The sequence below is a fragment of the Mesitornis unicolor genome, unplaced genomic scaffold (genome assembly GCF_000695765.1).
Source record: "Mesitornis unicolor isolate BGI_N332 unplaced genomic scaffold, ASM69576v1 scaffold147, whole genome shotgun sequence".
NCBI lineage: Eukaryota > Metazoa > Chordata > Aves > Mesitornithiformes > Mesitornithidae > Mesitornis > Mesitornis unicolor.
In genome coordinates, this window is record NW_010195452.1 from 44,781 (window position 1) to 59,040 (window position 14,260).

At 45.5% G+C, this 14,260-nt stretch overlaps 1 protein-coding gene across 1 annotated transcript in view; it reads left to right on the forward strand.

Moving 5' to 3' along the window:
• The window catches only part of TYW1 (tRNA-yW synthesizing protein 1 homolog (S. cerevisiae)), a gene marked incomplete at its 3' end in the record, with an annotated part of 55,947 nt that extends 43,702 nt beyond the window's left edge, over positions 1-12,245 (forward strand). The window contains exons 10-12 of the mRNA XM_010188095.1: positions 1,726-1,835; positions 7,473-7,650; positions 12,110-12,245. Coding sequence (XP_010186397.1) covers positions 1,726-1,835; positions 7,473-7,650; positions 12,110-12,245 — 424 coding nt within the window. The remainder of the gene's footprint in view (positions 1-1,725; positions 1,836-7,472; positions 7,651-12,109) is intronic.
• Positions 12,246-14,260: the final 2,015 nt, after the last annotated feature.

Consider the following 14,260-nt stretch of genomic DNA (forward strand, 5'->3'; position numbering starts at 1 on the left):
GACAGGGGAGGAAAAAAAGGGGACATTTGAAAAGCAAAGCTGTTTTAGCTTAAAGGATCTTTGAGATGGTAAAGTAGTTTGAGAGCAGCACTTAAATCTTTGCTCGTGAAGTGGATGAAGAAATGTTCGGGCTAAAGGGCTGTTTTTATTGATGTTGACTCTAGAATTTGGGTGTTTTAGCACTAGCAAAGCGTGGAGCTGCAGGTCTTTCTCCTTTGGAGCCAGCAGGAGCGTTTTGGTTGTCTCCAGCAGGTGCTAGGCCAGCCACTTTGTTATGGGAAAGTGCTTATCTCTGTCTTCTCCTTCAGTTACATGCTGGGTGTCATGTCCTGATGCTCGTGTAGCTGGAAGGCTGAGTATGGCAGGTACCCTGATGGTCATCTCTGTGGTTAACCAGGGGAAACAGAGACCCAGCTGGTCAGGAAACAGAGTTTCGGGCGTATGTATTGCTTGATCTTGTGTTCTTGTCTGGACCTGTGTTAATCCACTAGTGCTAATTTGAAAGACACTGCAAAATATAAGACACTTTTTTATACGTAAGCTTTTCTATTCAGAATTGGTAGGGTAAAAAAGTGAAGGAACTTTTGTGGTGTATTTTGAAAAAAAGCAGAAGATGGAGACTGAGGTGAAAGCACGGATGTTAATTGTTTTTCCTATGGTGTTAAAAGGCTGAATGATCCCTGTTCTATACCAGTCTGAGTGGAGTAAGGAGAGCGAGGAAATTCCTCTCCCCATACCCTCGCTGGGTTGTGTTTGTCTAGGTGCAGGCATGGTGGTACCACAGCAGTTGCCTGTGATATTTAATTTGCTGGTCAGGACGTATTCTGTCCAGATGACTTACAGTGGCTTTGTCACATCCTCTCATGCCAATGAAGAGGAAACTTCAGGTATCTTCCAGGTGCTTGGGTGATGGATTTCCCTGGCTATGCTTTTTTCATTTTGAAGAGAACAAAATGTGGCCTTTTTCCAGGTAGGCAAGGCTGACTTCCTAACCCAGTGTGACACAAGCTGTCGCTAGATGGAAGCTCAGTGTTTGTTATCCTGAAATCGGGGAAATTGAAATTTTATGTTTATTTTTTTGCATTTAGGTTTTAGTAACTCAGTAGCTAACAAATCTCAGAAGTGACAAGAAGCCCCTACTGAGTAAATCTGGGAGGTGTCAACCAGATCCACCAGCAATGCATCTCTGGTGTACTGGAGACTTCCTGGTCTCCTCTTAAATTTTTGAAGAGGTCTGCCCTCATCTGTCTTGTTACCAGAGCATTACACAAAGATTAGGTTAGAAACAAATCCTGTTCTTCCCAGGAAGTTCAAGGCAGCAGTTGATACCTTCGCAGTGGAACTGAAAATGGCTTTGGGCTTTCCTTTTCAAGTGCTTTGCGCAGCTCTGGTCAGAAGAAGAGGTAGAAGCAGTTTTCCTTTCTTTATGGAGGTCTTTCTGGCAGAGGATCATTTTAGCTTAGAAATCTATTTTGAATTACAGGTAAAAGGTATGTTAAGTTTAATATAAACAGCAAGGTCCATTCTTCTTTCTGGGGAGACTAGAGCCTGGAAGGAGAGGGGCATGAGAATGGTGTTCAAAGATCTCAGAAAGTTGCATCAGAAGCAGAATCTTGCTGAGAATTTTTTTTAATATTATTAAACAATGCCAAAGTCCCCAGAGTGACAGATGGGTTCTTCCATGTATGTTACATACAGCAGTGAATAACTGTCCCTTTCCTTCAGACATCATACGAATCCAGTGGGCACAGAGTGGCGCTGGAAGATGGACCGACCAGAAAAGATCTTGCAAGAGGCTATTGAGAACCATCAGAATATGATCAAGCAGTTCAAAGGTAACTTCTCCCAGTTTTTCCCCATTAATGATACTTTTGGAAGATAACCAGCAACAGCACCTTGAAAGCATAGATGAAAATGTTCTGGTTGTCTACGAGATGCTGCGAAGGAGGCATGCGATGTACCATATCAGAAAGATGGGTAAGTGGGAGGAAACTGTGGCACGCTGGCTGTTTTCTGAGATGGTCTGCCTTGTTTTTGACACTAGGACACAAGTCAGATGTGGGGTGTCTGCTGCTGCCTTGAGGAGGCGAATTGGAGTTGCCTCCTGTGCATCCTGGTAGCTGTCGCATCCTTTTCCTCGGTGTGCATGGAGGCTTCTGCAGTGGTTAAAGCTAACCTGGAAGATGAGGAATCTGGATTCTTATATAAAAGTGAGGGCAGGTAGAATGCAAAAGAAGTCAACTTCTAACCTGACAAGAAATGTACTGTCATCTGTATTAGCTCTGAAACTTCTAGAGTGCATTTTTTCTCATTAATGAGCGAGCAGTACCATTCAGGGTATTACTATTTTCAGGATTTATTCAGTACATCTGCTTGTGACTGAAGCTACAGTTGCTCAGCACCTCTGAAAATGGCTTTGCTTCTCATATGAACTCCTTGTGAGTTCATCATTATTTATTCATTGTTTATCTATATATAGAGATGGTTGGGTTTTCTAAATATTTTCCCCAAATGTTATAAACTTGGTTACCCTGCCAAGATCAGCTTTGTGTGCTGGGAGGGCCGGCCAGCTTGGCAGGACAGGCCTAGCACTCTGCTCTTCCTAACTGACAGCAGAGGCTCTGTGAGCAGCAGGAGTGGAATGAAGCATCCATAAAATGTGCAAGATGAGCCTTAGTCTTGCCTGTCATTTTAGGAACCCATTTGTTTATGTTGGCTGTGCACATAGAGAACCCAATGGATTAAGGATGTGACAGGCAGAAAACCCCAGACCCTTCTGCCAGCAGAGCTGGGTTGTGCTGTCTCATTCACTGGGTTATATAACAGGCAGAAAAAGAACTCGAGTTAGGGCCTCATGAGCTTTGTTGCCGTCAAGTGGCTGCTGTGAATCATCTTGTACTCTCAGACCAACAGCTCCAGGGGAAACCAGTTCCCTCAGCGCTCCCATGCTGAGCTGGATGAGAAGCAGCCAGAATAACCAGAGGCTGCACTCTACCTGTTGTACACGGGTGGTCCAGAGCTCAGGGCAAAGCAGTGAAGGTGCTGTACTGGGATAGGGAAAAATGATGTTAATTTGGTAGGAGAATTCCTTGGAAAAGAGGTAGTGGGCTGAGGAGTCAGAGGAGGAAGCAGTTGGTGGTGTTCATGCATCTGCCTTCAGCTGAAGCAAAGCACAGCTGTTGGTGCTTGAGGCCATGCAGGCTGTGAGGAAGTGCAGGTCTCATTCCCTGCCTTCCCTGTTTCTTCTGTGCTGCAGCCATGTGGGCAGTGTGGGAAGGGTGCTGAGCTAAGGCAGGATGCTCGTGGCAGTGCTGGCTGTGCCAGAGCTACTGCAGTTTCATGGCTGCCTGGGAAATCGGCTGGAGGGTGCAGTGCCAGCACAGCAGGAGTTTGGATACAGGTGATTTGCATGAGTGAAGAGCATGTAGGGTGTCAAATTTTGTCTGGAAGGCTGTAACAACAAGAGAAGATTGTTACAGGTGTAAACAAGAGTATTCATGGTTAATGCTTAAGGCACTGGGCACTTAAACTCTGCTTTTTTATTCAGTCTGTTCTGGAGAGCCAGGCTCTCAGCTGAGTTGAAACAAGACCAGGCACACTGGAAGGATCGTGATAGAACCACAGAATCACAGAATGTATTGGGTTGGAAGGGACCTTTGAAGATTATCTGGTCCACCCTCCCTGCAGTGAGCAGGGACAGTGTTAGCAGATCGGGTGGTCAATAGCTCGAGGTCAGTTTGGTGGCTGGTAAGAGGCAGGGTGCTTCAAGGGTTGATCTGGGAACAGATGTTGTGCAACATCTCCATCAACAGCTGATGGGGATGATGCGACTGAATACACCCTCGGCAGCTTTGTAGGCCACGCTGATTGAGGGAGGGTGGCAGGCACGCTCATCGGCATGGCTTTACTTTGGTGGGACCCTGAGAAGCAGCCATTGGGGGCTGGTGAGTGCGTGTGGAGTTCAGGAAGAACTGGAAGCTTCTCTGAGTGTTATAACCCCATGTTGGTCTGTGCTGGGAGACCAGCTGTGGTAGAACGAGGGACAACAGACTTGGGTTTCTGTTTGGGAAGTTCAGGTTAGACATCAAAATGAGGTTGTACAGCCAAGGTGGTGCCCGGAGAGGTGGGAGGCCCTCCAACCTTGGGGGTTTTCAGGTATTTCAAGTAAAACCATTATCTCCCTGGGTCCAGTGTTGGCATTTGTCCTCCCCCAGCAGTACTTCTGTGACTTTTGTTACAACTGTTAAAACTGAAACACTTAAACATGTTCTGCAGATGCTCAGAAGCTCTATCTTCTGAAAGCTGAGTACAGGTTAAACCCAACTTCAGACTCTGGAATAATCCTCTCCTTCCCTTACTGCCCCTGGGTGCCTTCCCAGAAAGGGTTGGAGAGAGGGAAGAATTATAGCTGGAGCTGGCAGCATCTCAAAATATTCCAAAGCATTGAGAGGCCTGTGAGGACATCCCAATTTGCTCTTTTGGAGCTTTTTTTCCATTACACAAATTCGTAAATGTTCCCTGAACCTTGCCTGTGCATCCTCAGCATGGTTACACTTGACTTGGAACTGTGAAAGGAGAAAGACTGAAAAAAAAAATAAAATAATAATAATTAAAAAAAGACTCTGGATTGGAACTGTGCTGCAAAGTGGAAAAAGAAAAGATGTGTTACTTTTTCGGTGTGATAGATGGCAACATGCTTCCTGTCTTGGGAGCCTAAAAGCAAAAGGTTTATTAAAGAGAAGAAAAACCAGTATGAAGAGCCCAGTAGCTCTGTTACATTGTGTGAATTTCACATTGTGCCTTCCCTGAGGTGCAAGTGAAAATATTGTTGAAGTAGAATCAGTGAAAGCAAAATTGAGTTGAAATACTGAGGCCAGAGAGAGTTAAAAGAAGCGCAGTGTCTCTTGCAGGATGAAAGTCTGCTGCGTGCCATGCCGGAGCTGTGCTCTGTCCAGGTTGGAAGTGCCTCAGGCAGGAAACATGACTGTCTGCTTCCAGCAAGTCCGGCAGCACTCTGCACAGAGCAGGTTGGAGCTTGTTATGATTGATTTTTAAAAAAACAAAACAAAAACTGAACAAAACATGCTAAAACTCCACAAACTACCCCAACGCTTGATCAGTGGGATGGGCTGGGCTCTGTAGTGCTGGCCAGGCAGCCATGGAGACCCTAGAGGAGTTTCCAGCAGGGGGTGCCCACATCTGCTGAGATGTTTGGATGCTGACCCCCAGCACAGAGCGGGCTGGACTATTGGGGCTACTGGAGAAGAGCTGCCTAGGGAAAATGTTTCAGCTAGAGCCCTCAAAACTCTTGATTGCTGCTCAGATAATACCCAATTTGAATAAACCATTGCTGTGTCACGTACTAGTACCACAGCTTTGCATTCAGGTACACAGATACAGACATCTCTGTGTGCCATAGAAAATGGTGAGCACATCTGCCTGATGAGTTCCACGTGTTGTAGTAAAAATGAGATCTCTGAAGGAACAGAAGAATTCTTAGGGACCCTCTGTCCTATGGGATGTCCTAGAGGATAGCCCTCTATGCTGTATGAGTCCTTTGCTTTTAGATGATGATATGTCATCTTCTCTCATATTATTGCCACAGTTTGTACTGGTTTTGAAGACCGTAGGTGTTTAGTTAATGTCACATAATTCTTTCTGAGAGTAACTGATGGAGAGACATCGTACTGATAGGGAGCTGAGATGTGAAGCTGTTTATTTGATGAATACATTTTCTAGGTAGTGAGCAGTAAATCTCTGTGTCCTTGCGAAGGGCACACACAGAATGGAAACGTAATTCAAAAAATAATAGAGTGGGAGTCGCTGATAGTACAGCCCTGGTTCAGCATGGGGAGGAGGGGAATGAACAAATGGAAATGCATAACCTGAAATTACAAAATCCTGAGGCTACCTGTGTGCCTTGCTGTAAGGGTGGATAAAGCAGGTTCCCTGTCCACCCAGTTGCTCTCAACAACTGGTGGGCAGGTACTTGCAGAAGGGCACCCAAAGTCAACAGCCAGCCTCTCGAGGGTGACGCACCACACTGTGCTTTTCATTCCCAAATTAAATTGCACCAGTAGGACGGCAGCTGGACTTTGCTCTTTTGGGAGATGTGCTGATCAGAGGAGGCCCGGCTGCACGCTTGGCTGAAGTCTGAGCTTAGCAGGAGCCGAAAGCTGAACACCACTTCTCAAGCTCCTGCAGCTCTGAGCTCCTGCATGGGCCCTGCTGTGAGCCATGCAGAACCTGCCCCAGTGCCGGCTTCGCTGGAGTTCGTTGACTGGAGGCAGAAGATGCAGATCCACAGGAGGGGAGGTTGGGCACTGTAGTGTTATGGCAGCCAAAAGCGCAGGAGAGTTCGTGCTCTCCCTGTAATTTCCACTAATCCTGTGTAGTTCATTCCTGTCTAGCTTGTGATTTATGTGGCTGAATGACTGCATACAAAACCTCTACCCTCTTCTGCAGTGTACTTACTGTATGCAAGATTTGATGTAAACTGTTTTGAGAAAGTTACACTCAAACTTTATACGACGTTGGGATTTTTTTCTGCCTGCTTATAAAGCTGGCATGGTATTATTGTAGTCCAATTGCAAAATGCTGAGAGAGAGAAATTAATTAAATGACTTACAGTAGCTTTAGCAGTATGAAAGTTAGTCCTTTAATCTCTGTGTGTGGTTGAGATGCTTCTTTCTTTTCAGATAAAGTTCTCATTTAGTACTGTCAGGTTTTTGTGGAATAACCATTAGTCCTGACACTTATTCAGGACTGAGCCTGGCTTGTTTAAAATGCACTAAGCTTTGCTCTGATCACAAACCAGCTTTTCTACGTGAGGCTGAAGCAATATCCATGGACACCTCTTTTTATCTTGGCTTTGCAGCATAGCATGTAATTTTCTGTACTGCTTGAGCTCCAGCGTCTAGGCAACGAGAGGTGAGCTGAGGACCTGGTTTTGAACTCAAGTCTTTGGGGTTTTGTTTTGTTTTGTTTTGTTTTTTAAACCAGACCGACTCCCAATCTGAAACCTCACATATTGTTCAAGTGCATCGAGAGACGTCAAGGAAATGTGAAGTGACATATTTGGAACAAAAGCTTGTTTGTAGTCAGATGATTTTGTATGGGGTCAGATACGGATGGGCTGGGGGAATACTTGCCTCTCCCCTGCCCTTCTGTGGGTATAGGAAGTGTGTCTCAGGTCAGTTGAACCTGCAGATGACATTTTCATGCGGATCCTACAGTTGAGCTTCTTCTGTTTTCCTCTTTGTTTGGAAATGTCTCTGGCCGTCCAGGCCGGTGTCGCATGTTGGGTTTTCTTTTTGAGTGCATCCTTTGTGGAGTTGCATTTTGTGTGGCTGCCAACACAGGTTCAGAGCTGGTTGTTGGTGCTCCGCTTGGTGAAGCCTGCATTTTAGATACAGATGCACGGCTTGGGAGGGGGTTTATTTGATTTAAGTCTACTTTCCTTCTTTTTGCAGGCGTGTCAGGAGTAAAAGCAGATCGCTTTGAGGAAGCGATGACAGCAAAGCACTGCGCGCTCTCGCTGGTGGGAGAGCCCATCATGTACCCGGAGATCAACGGCTTCGTGAAGCTCCTGCACCAGCACAGCATCTCCAGTTTCCTGGTTACAAATGCACAGTTCCCAGATGAGATTAGGTAAGAGTTGGATAAAATATCTCCTTACTAAAACATTTGAGGGCTGACCTGTGGTTTAGTTCCATTTTGTTGTTCATCAGAGTCAGCTCTGCACAAGCACTGACAGTGAAAAAACTCACTCGGCATCTGTTTGATTTTAACCTTAATCTCCCTGTGTTTTTTCTCATCTCTTTCTCTCTCCCAGCTTGATTTTTCTTTTCTATAGCTCTTACACAAAGTGTGATTACTTCTAAAGGTGAAGAGGATGTAATATAGTACCTCCTGGAAGTGTGAGGGAAGGAGGATAGTGAGTGAGCTGCGTTTTGTGCTTGGGGACATGGATAGCTGGCATGAGTGTTTCTGACAGCTAGAGCAGGAGACTAAGCTCCTAAATTGCCTTTTTGGTTTGTGTGCTTCTCTTGCAGTCCGGTCTTTGTTCTACCTCCATCAGCCCAGCCTTCATGGCTCAAACCAAAGATCTCTACAGCCCAGCTTCTCCTGCAGGACATAGAGTGCAGGATGAGAGTGGGTGAAGAGCACACACTTGACTGCAAAAGTGGGATCGGTAGTTTTTAACCTCTTTCTTGGAGGTACTTGAGCCAAACATTCAGTGTTTTAATGCACTCTGTTGAAAGCATCTTTACAAATGCAAAGAATCTCCGTTTCTGATGTTCTTAAGCATCCAGGCTGCTTTTAATGAAACCTGAAGCGATGCAGGAAGGAAACGCAGCACGTGGTGCGAGCTGGTTGGGAGCTCGTCAGCAAACTGTCAGCTAAGAACACTGATGGAGTCTGGTCCTGGAGCTACGGCAGCAGAGCTGTGCGCAGGGTGGCTTTGCGATGTGGGCTCAGTGCATCCCTCGGGCTCGGTGCCCCTCTCTGTTAGCACTTTCTGCTGGAGCTTCATTTTCGCTTCCTTCTTCTGGTCTGAATATGGCAGTGAAGGGTGGGGGGGCATGCAATTTTTGAGTGAGTAATTATACACTACAAAGGCATTCCAAATGATTGAATAATTGTGTAATCAAGTTACTTTAAGCCATGTATTATGTGCCTGATAGACAGAAATTGAGCTTTCCTAAAAATAACATTTTTAAAAAGAGAGCACACGCTATATTTTGAAGCTGCGCTTTTCAGGATCTGCTGAATGTTTTTAAGAAGAAACAAAGAAAGTGATAAAACGCTAGTCCTGCTGTCTTAAAAGTTGCAGCTGATCTTTGGCTCATCAAAGCGAATGATTTGCTTAATATGGGAACTGAAGTATGCACCAAGATCACTTTTTCGTTGTCAGCAGAGGGGAGCTGGAGTCTACAAGTAATTCCTAAAATAGGCAGCGTGTCCTTGGGCATACAGCGTGCAAATGGGAAGCATGGTCTAAGGTGTCGCTGGGTTTGAGAGGGGCCCATGGGCTCTGCAGACGTGCTGACCAGGTCTGCAGCATGGTGCTGCCTGTGCCTTCCTCTCTCTTCCGCCTCTTGTATCTGGACTGCAGCTTAATCAGCCTCCAGGCACACGCATGTTTTCATTATGTGAAGGAGGTTTCATAGCCCATGAGCTCATATCAAACAGTTGCCTGGCTCTTGTCCTCTTCCTCCTCTTGTTTCTGATTTGTGGCTGTGAACAGGAACCCTTGTGTATGTGTTTGCGTTTATGAGCATCAATAATAACAATAATGAGCAAGTGCTTACTATTATTCATAAGCAAAAATGCTCATTTTCATGATTATTGATGTTTCTGTTCTTTGTATCACTGGGCTGTGTCCTGCCTGGCTTGTGAAACCACCTCATGGCTGGTGACCTGAACTCAATTTATTGCTCTTGAGCTGTGCTGTGCTACTTGGTCATCATCATTTCTGCCCAAGTTCCCATGTGGTGAATGCCGTGAATTTCATCTCCTGGATGTGATCTCAGCTGTCTAAGTTAGCTTGGAAATTACAACCCAAAAGTAAGGAGGAACATTGGAAAAATCCATCTTAGTACCATGCAACTAAATTTCTTGTTAGCTGTGACATGTAGCTGTTCCAGAAACATCAGCTTCTGCTCTGCTTCTCCCGGCTGCTGCCTGGCCCCGTGGCTGCACTTTCTGCTTGTTCCCCTGTGGCACAGCAGGCATGAGATCGTCCCAGCTCCAGTCCCGGCCATGGCAGAGCACCGTGGACCACTCTGGTTTGGAGCAATGTGGGGCAGAAATCCCTCCCTGGGATCTCTTCTGATTCCTTCATTTTCTCTAGTAGAAAGTGTCGAGTCTGGCTCTTGTCTGTCCTTAGGATTCATATCCTCAGAGATTATTTTTATCAGCTCATGTTTTGAAAAACATTTGCTCCATCTTCAGCAGGGTCTCATTTAATTAGGCAAATGCAACATTAAGGAAAGAAAAGAGTATTTTGGCTGTGTTCTTTGAAACTGAATACTTCAATCCACTTATGCCTAGAACATTTGGTCATTGTTGGAGATTGTGACTTTGGGATGCCAGTCCAGACAAGCTTGTTTACAAAACAGAGGCTTTTGTAACCTGAAATGATAAATTTGTTCTAGGTTTTCATTTTTCTGTCTAAGTACCTAGAGGAAGAATATGCTTAGGCTGGGAAAGCAGGGAGAAGACAAATGCCATCACTCTGAATGTCCCCCCTTCCGCCTTCTTCCTCTGGCTTGATTTGCTGAGCATAATGTCATATGGTGTGGGACATCCCTGTGGTCGGTTGGGGTCGGCTGTCCCAGCTGCGTCCCCTCTCAACCCCTTGTGCACCCCAGCCTCCTCGCTGATGTGGAGGTGTACGAAGCAGTAAAGTCCTTGATGCTGTGTGAGCACTGCTCAGCAATGACTGAAGCTGTTATCAGCACTGTTACCAGCACAAATCCAAAACATAGCCCCATGTTAGCTACTAGGAAGAAAATAAACTCTATCCAAGCCAAAACCAGCATGTTCTCCACCCCTTATTCCGTACCATTTACATCATGCTCAGGTCCTACACTACCCAATACATTCTCATTAGCCACTGCCCCGCTTCCCATCACTTGATAGAGCACAGAGATATCCTTCCATTAGTCTATGGACCACCCCAGTGAAATGCCTGTAAAATGTCCATAAACGTCCTCAAAACGTCCATTCAGTTTGTTTAGTCCATGACTCTGGGCTCCATGTGTTCTGGTGGTCACTCAGTTGTGGGGAGTTAAAAGCCAGCTCAGGCTGGGTCACAACTGCAGTTGCACTGCATCTTGTAAGGTGTGGTAACTGGATTTTTCCGAACACTGAAGAGCTCTGCTCAGTCTCATTTGGGACAGCTTTTGTCACCTTTGAGGGAGGGCAGGAGGTTTGGTGTATTTTTAGTTGGCCTTTTTTTGACAGCCGAACAATAGTTTCTAATTTCTTCCTATCATCTAAGGAAGCAAATCAAGCTGGGACTACAGCCTGCTCATTAACAGCCTTCACAAACGCTTGCAGAATGTTGTCCTAAAACTGTGAAGAGCTCGAGAGTTACACGGTGCAATTAGGCTGCTGTCATTTCATCTTGGAGACACCAGCGTGGAAGCGGCCACGAGGGGTGGATGTGTGTTACGCTCCCTGGCTTTATCATTTTGTCTGTGACAAGGGAGCTTATTTCAGGTTGTTCCTCTTAATGCCCTTTGTTGTCCCGTTGCTAATGGACTGCAGCGTTGCTGCTTCCCCTTTGTACCCCTGGGGTTTACGGGAGGGATTAGACTTGACCCAGGCTCCTCACACAGCAGAGGAGGTTTAATCTTTTTGGAAGCTGCTGACATTGGGCTCACAGATGCTGTGCTCGCTGGCATTATGTGACCACAAAGACTATACTGCAGGATTTATATGAAATAAAAGCCTTGGAAGTGGAAGGGAAACGTGTTGGGGGACTGTGTGTGGTTTTATTTTCTAAACTGCTTTGATTTCCCATCAAAAAATTATTCAAGTGATGATGCCAGCTGCAGGTCGGGTAGGTTCAGTGTGTCCAGCAGTAGAAACTGGCTGAATTATGGCTGTATTTCTATTGAATGGGATTATTTTTCCATGGGCCAGGGCAAATAGAACTTGGAGAAGGGGCTGAGCTTTACAGTTTTTAAGCCTGTGGACTGTGGTGAGCAGCAGAGCCTTTCAGTGCCTCGCGTGAACCACTGTCAGCTTTGGGAAGCCTTTCTGAATGTGTCACAGCTACACTGTAGTGAGATATGTTCCAGTTCAGTGGAGAAAAGGTAATTAAAGTGTCAGCCAAGGTCTCTGTATGTGATGTTCTTAGCTTTGGGGTGTATTATTTGTTGAAAGTAGGTTGTAACGTCTTACTATTAAGATGATAGTCGCTTGGCAGAGATGAACCACTGGACTTTGATGGCTTTCCCTGTAAATACTGTATAGTTGCTGTTGCTGCTGGACCAGCTTGTTCAGAGATATAGTATTTTATGAGTGCTTTGGTTGGAAAGCACAAATTCAGGTAGCAGCAATGTCTGAAAACAATTCCCTTCTTTTTATTTCCAAGGAACCTTGAGCCAGTGACGCAGCTGTATGTCAGCGTGGATGCCAGCACCAAAGAGAGCCTGAAGAGAATCGATCGACCCCTCTTCAAGGATTTCTGGCCGAGGTTTCTAGACAGTTTAAAGGCCTTATCTGAAAAGGTACCTGGTTAAGAATGCATTTTGAAATATTTTTTTTCTTCCCTCTGCACCTTAACTACTCTTACCTTACTACAAGAAGGTATACTTTACTACAAGAAGACTTGAAATGCTTAAGATGGTCCATAGAGTGGGTTCTGGGTGTGTTGGGAGCATATTTATGTTGTATATTAAGGTGTATAAAGTCCAGCAAGTTGGACCAGTTTTCCACGTGGGGAGAAATTTAATGACAAGAGGAGAGCAAAATGTTTCTCAAATGGGACAGCCAATCCTGCGGTGAATATAAGATGCTATGAGAAATGGAGAGATTTTGAAGTAATAGCTTTCCTAGTGAAGCATTTACGCTGAGAGCAGGCTGCTGAAGGAAACGTAGAACTTCAGGGCAGCCTAGGAAGTGTCACAAATCCCCATGTGGCACATAGCACTGGTTCTCAAAGGTTCCCGTAAAATTGCAGTACATAAAGGACATTAAAATGTGTGTGTTGGAGTTTACTAGCTCTAGTCATCTTCCTGCTACATGGAAATCTGCTTATTTCGGGAAGATTTACCCAGATCAGCAGATCTGAGCATAATAGCAGGGATGATCGTTACACTCTCCGGTGTATAGTAGGCTGTGTCCGTTTGGGACAGCTGAACAGTGACCTGCAGGCCCACAGGACCCGGTCTGCTGCTGTCAGCTCAGCACAGAGTCTACTGTGTAACAGCTTTTGTAGCAATTCAATGAAGTGTTTGTGGTCCCAGCGTCAGGGGAATTAATAAGAACAGCACTTCCTGAGCGTGGTCTTCCCTCTCTTCTTTACTGCTCCTGTGCTCAGATGGGAGCAAGTACTTCTGTTCACTGATTTGACAGAAGTTGACATGTTACCTGCTGAGATGAACAGACAAGAGAGATTGTTTCATTTGAATAAGGACTTTTTCTGCCTTCTGAGATGACAATGTTGGGCCATTTTCTGCCAAATGTACTTATGTTGGTAGGTCCAGGAGACTCAGTGTAATCAAGTGACTCTTCCTTCCGCAAAAGCACGTGAGTAGCTTATCATAGAATCATAGACTGGTTTTGGTTGGAAAAGATCTTTAAGATCGAGTCCAACCACTGAACCAACACTAAGTCTGCAGCTAGACCATCTCCCTAAGCACAGCACCTACTGGTCTTTAAACATCTCAACCACCTCTATGGGCAGCCCCTTCCAGTGCCCGACAACCTTTTCAGTGAAGAAATTCTTCCTAATATCCAGTTCCTCCTAGTATTCCAACTTGAGGCCATTAGCTTGAGGGAGCCATTTGTGTGCAAGTGTGCCAGCTGTGCTGTTGTTCAGCAAAACCTTAGGCCAAACTCTGAGCTTACTGAAATTGGGTACAAACTTACTAAGCTCTCTGTGTGAGTAGAGGCTGTGGAAAGAAGGGGAGCTAAAATACGGAAGGCAAAAATATTGAAAAAGCCTTTGGGAACTTGCCTTTTGCACGTTGTTTCTTTCCTCCTGCCTTGACCCTGGATAGATATGGTTCATTCGTTGCTGTGCGTCGTCAGAAATTTCCTTGCGAAGAATTGAAGGTGAAAGTATTGGCAAGCCTGTCCATGCAGCTAAAAATACTCTGGTCAAGGTGAAGAGGAGAGGAAAAAGCAGCTCAACTAGCAGGTGCATTTTCCCCTCAAAGCAACTGCACTTTGAAGGGTCCTTGAAACCCTGATAACACAAGAGCCAATTAATTGTTGCTCCAGTTGGTAATAGCACTGTTCTGCCAGCCGCTGCTCAGCTGTGAATTGCATCATCGCATGTGGTGGACAGCAAGAATGTCTGGGGAAGCTGCTGTTCGTTAGTTTTCTCTTAATGTTATATATGGTTCTGGTACCCAAAAATGATCTTGAACTGTTTCTAGGCGAAGCACCTTTCTGTTTTCCTTCGGAGCGTGTTGCTCAGCGGTCAGGTGTGTGTTCAGCACCATTGTGTATGTCCATACTGGACAAACGGGGAGTGAGGTGGACTACGCTGGCTGAAGGAAAGAAGCCAGAGAGTCGT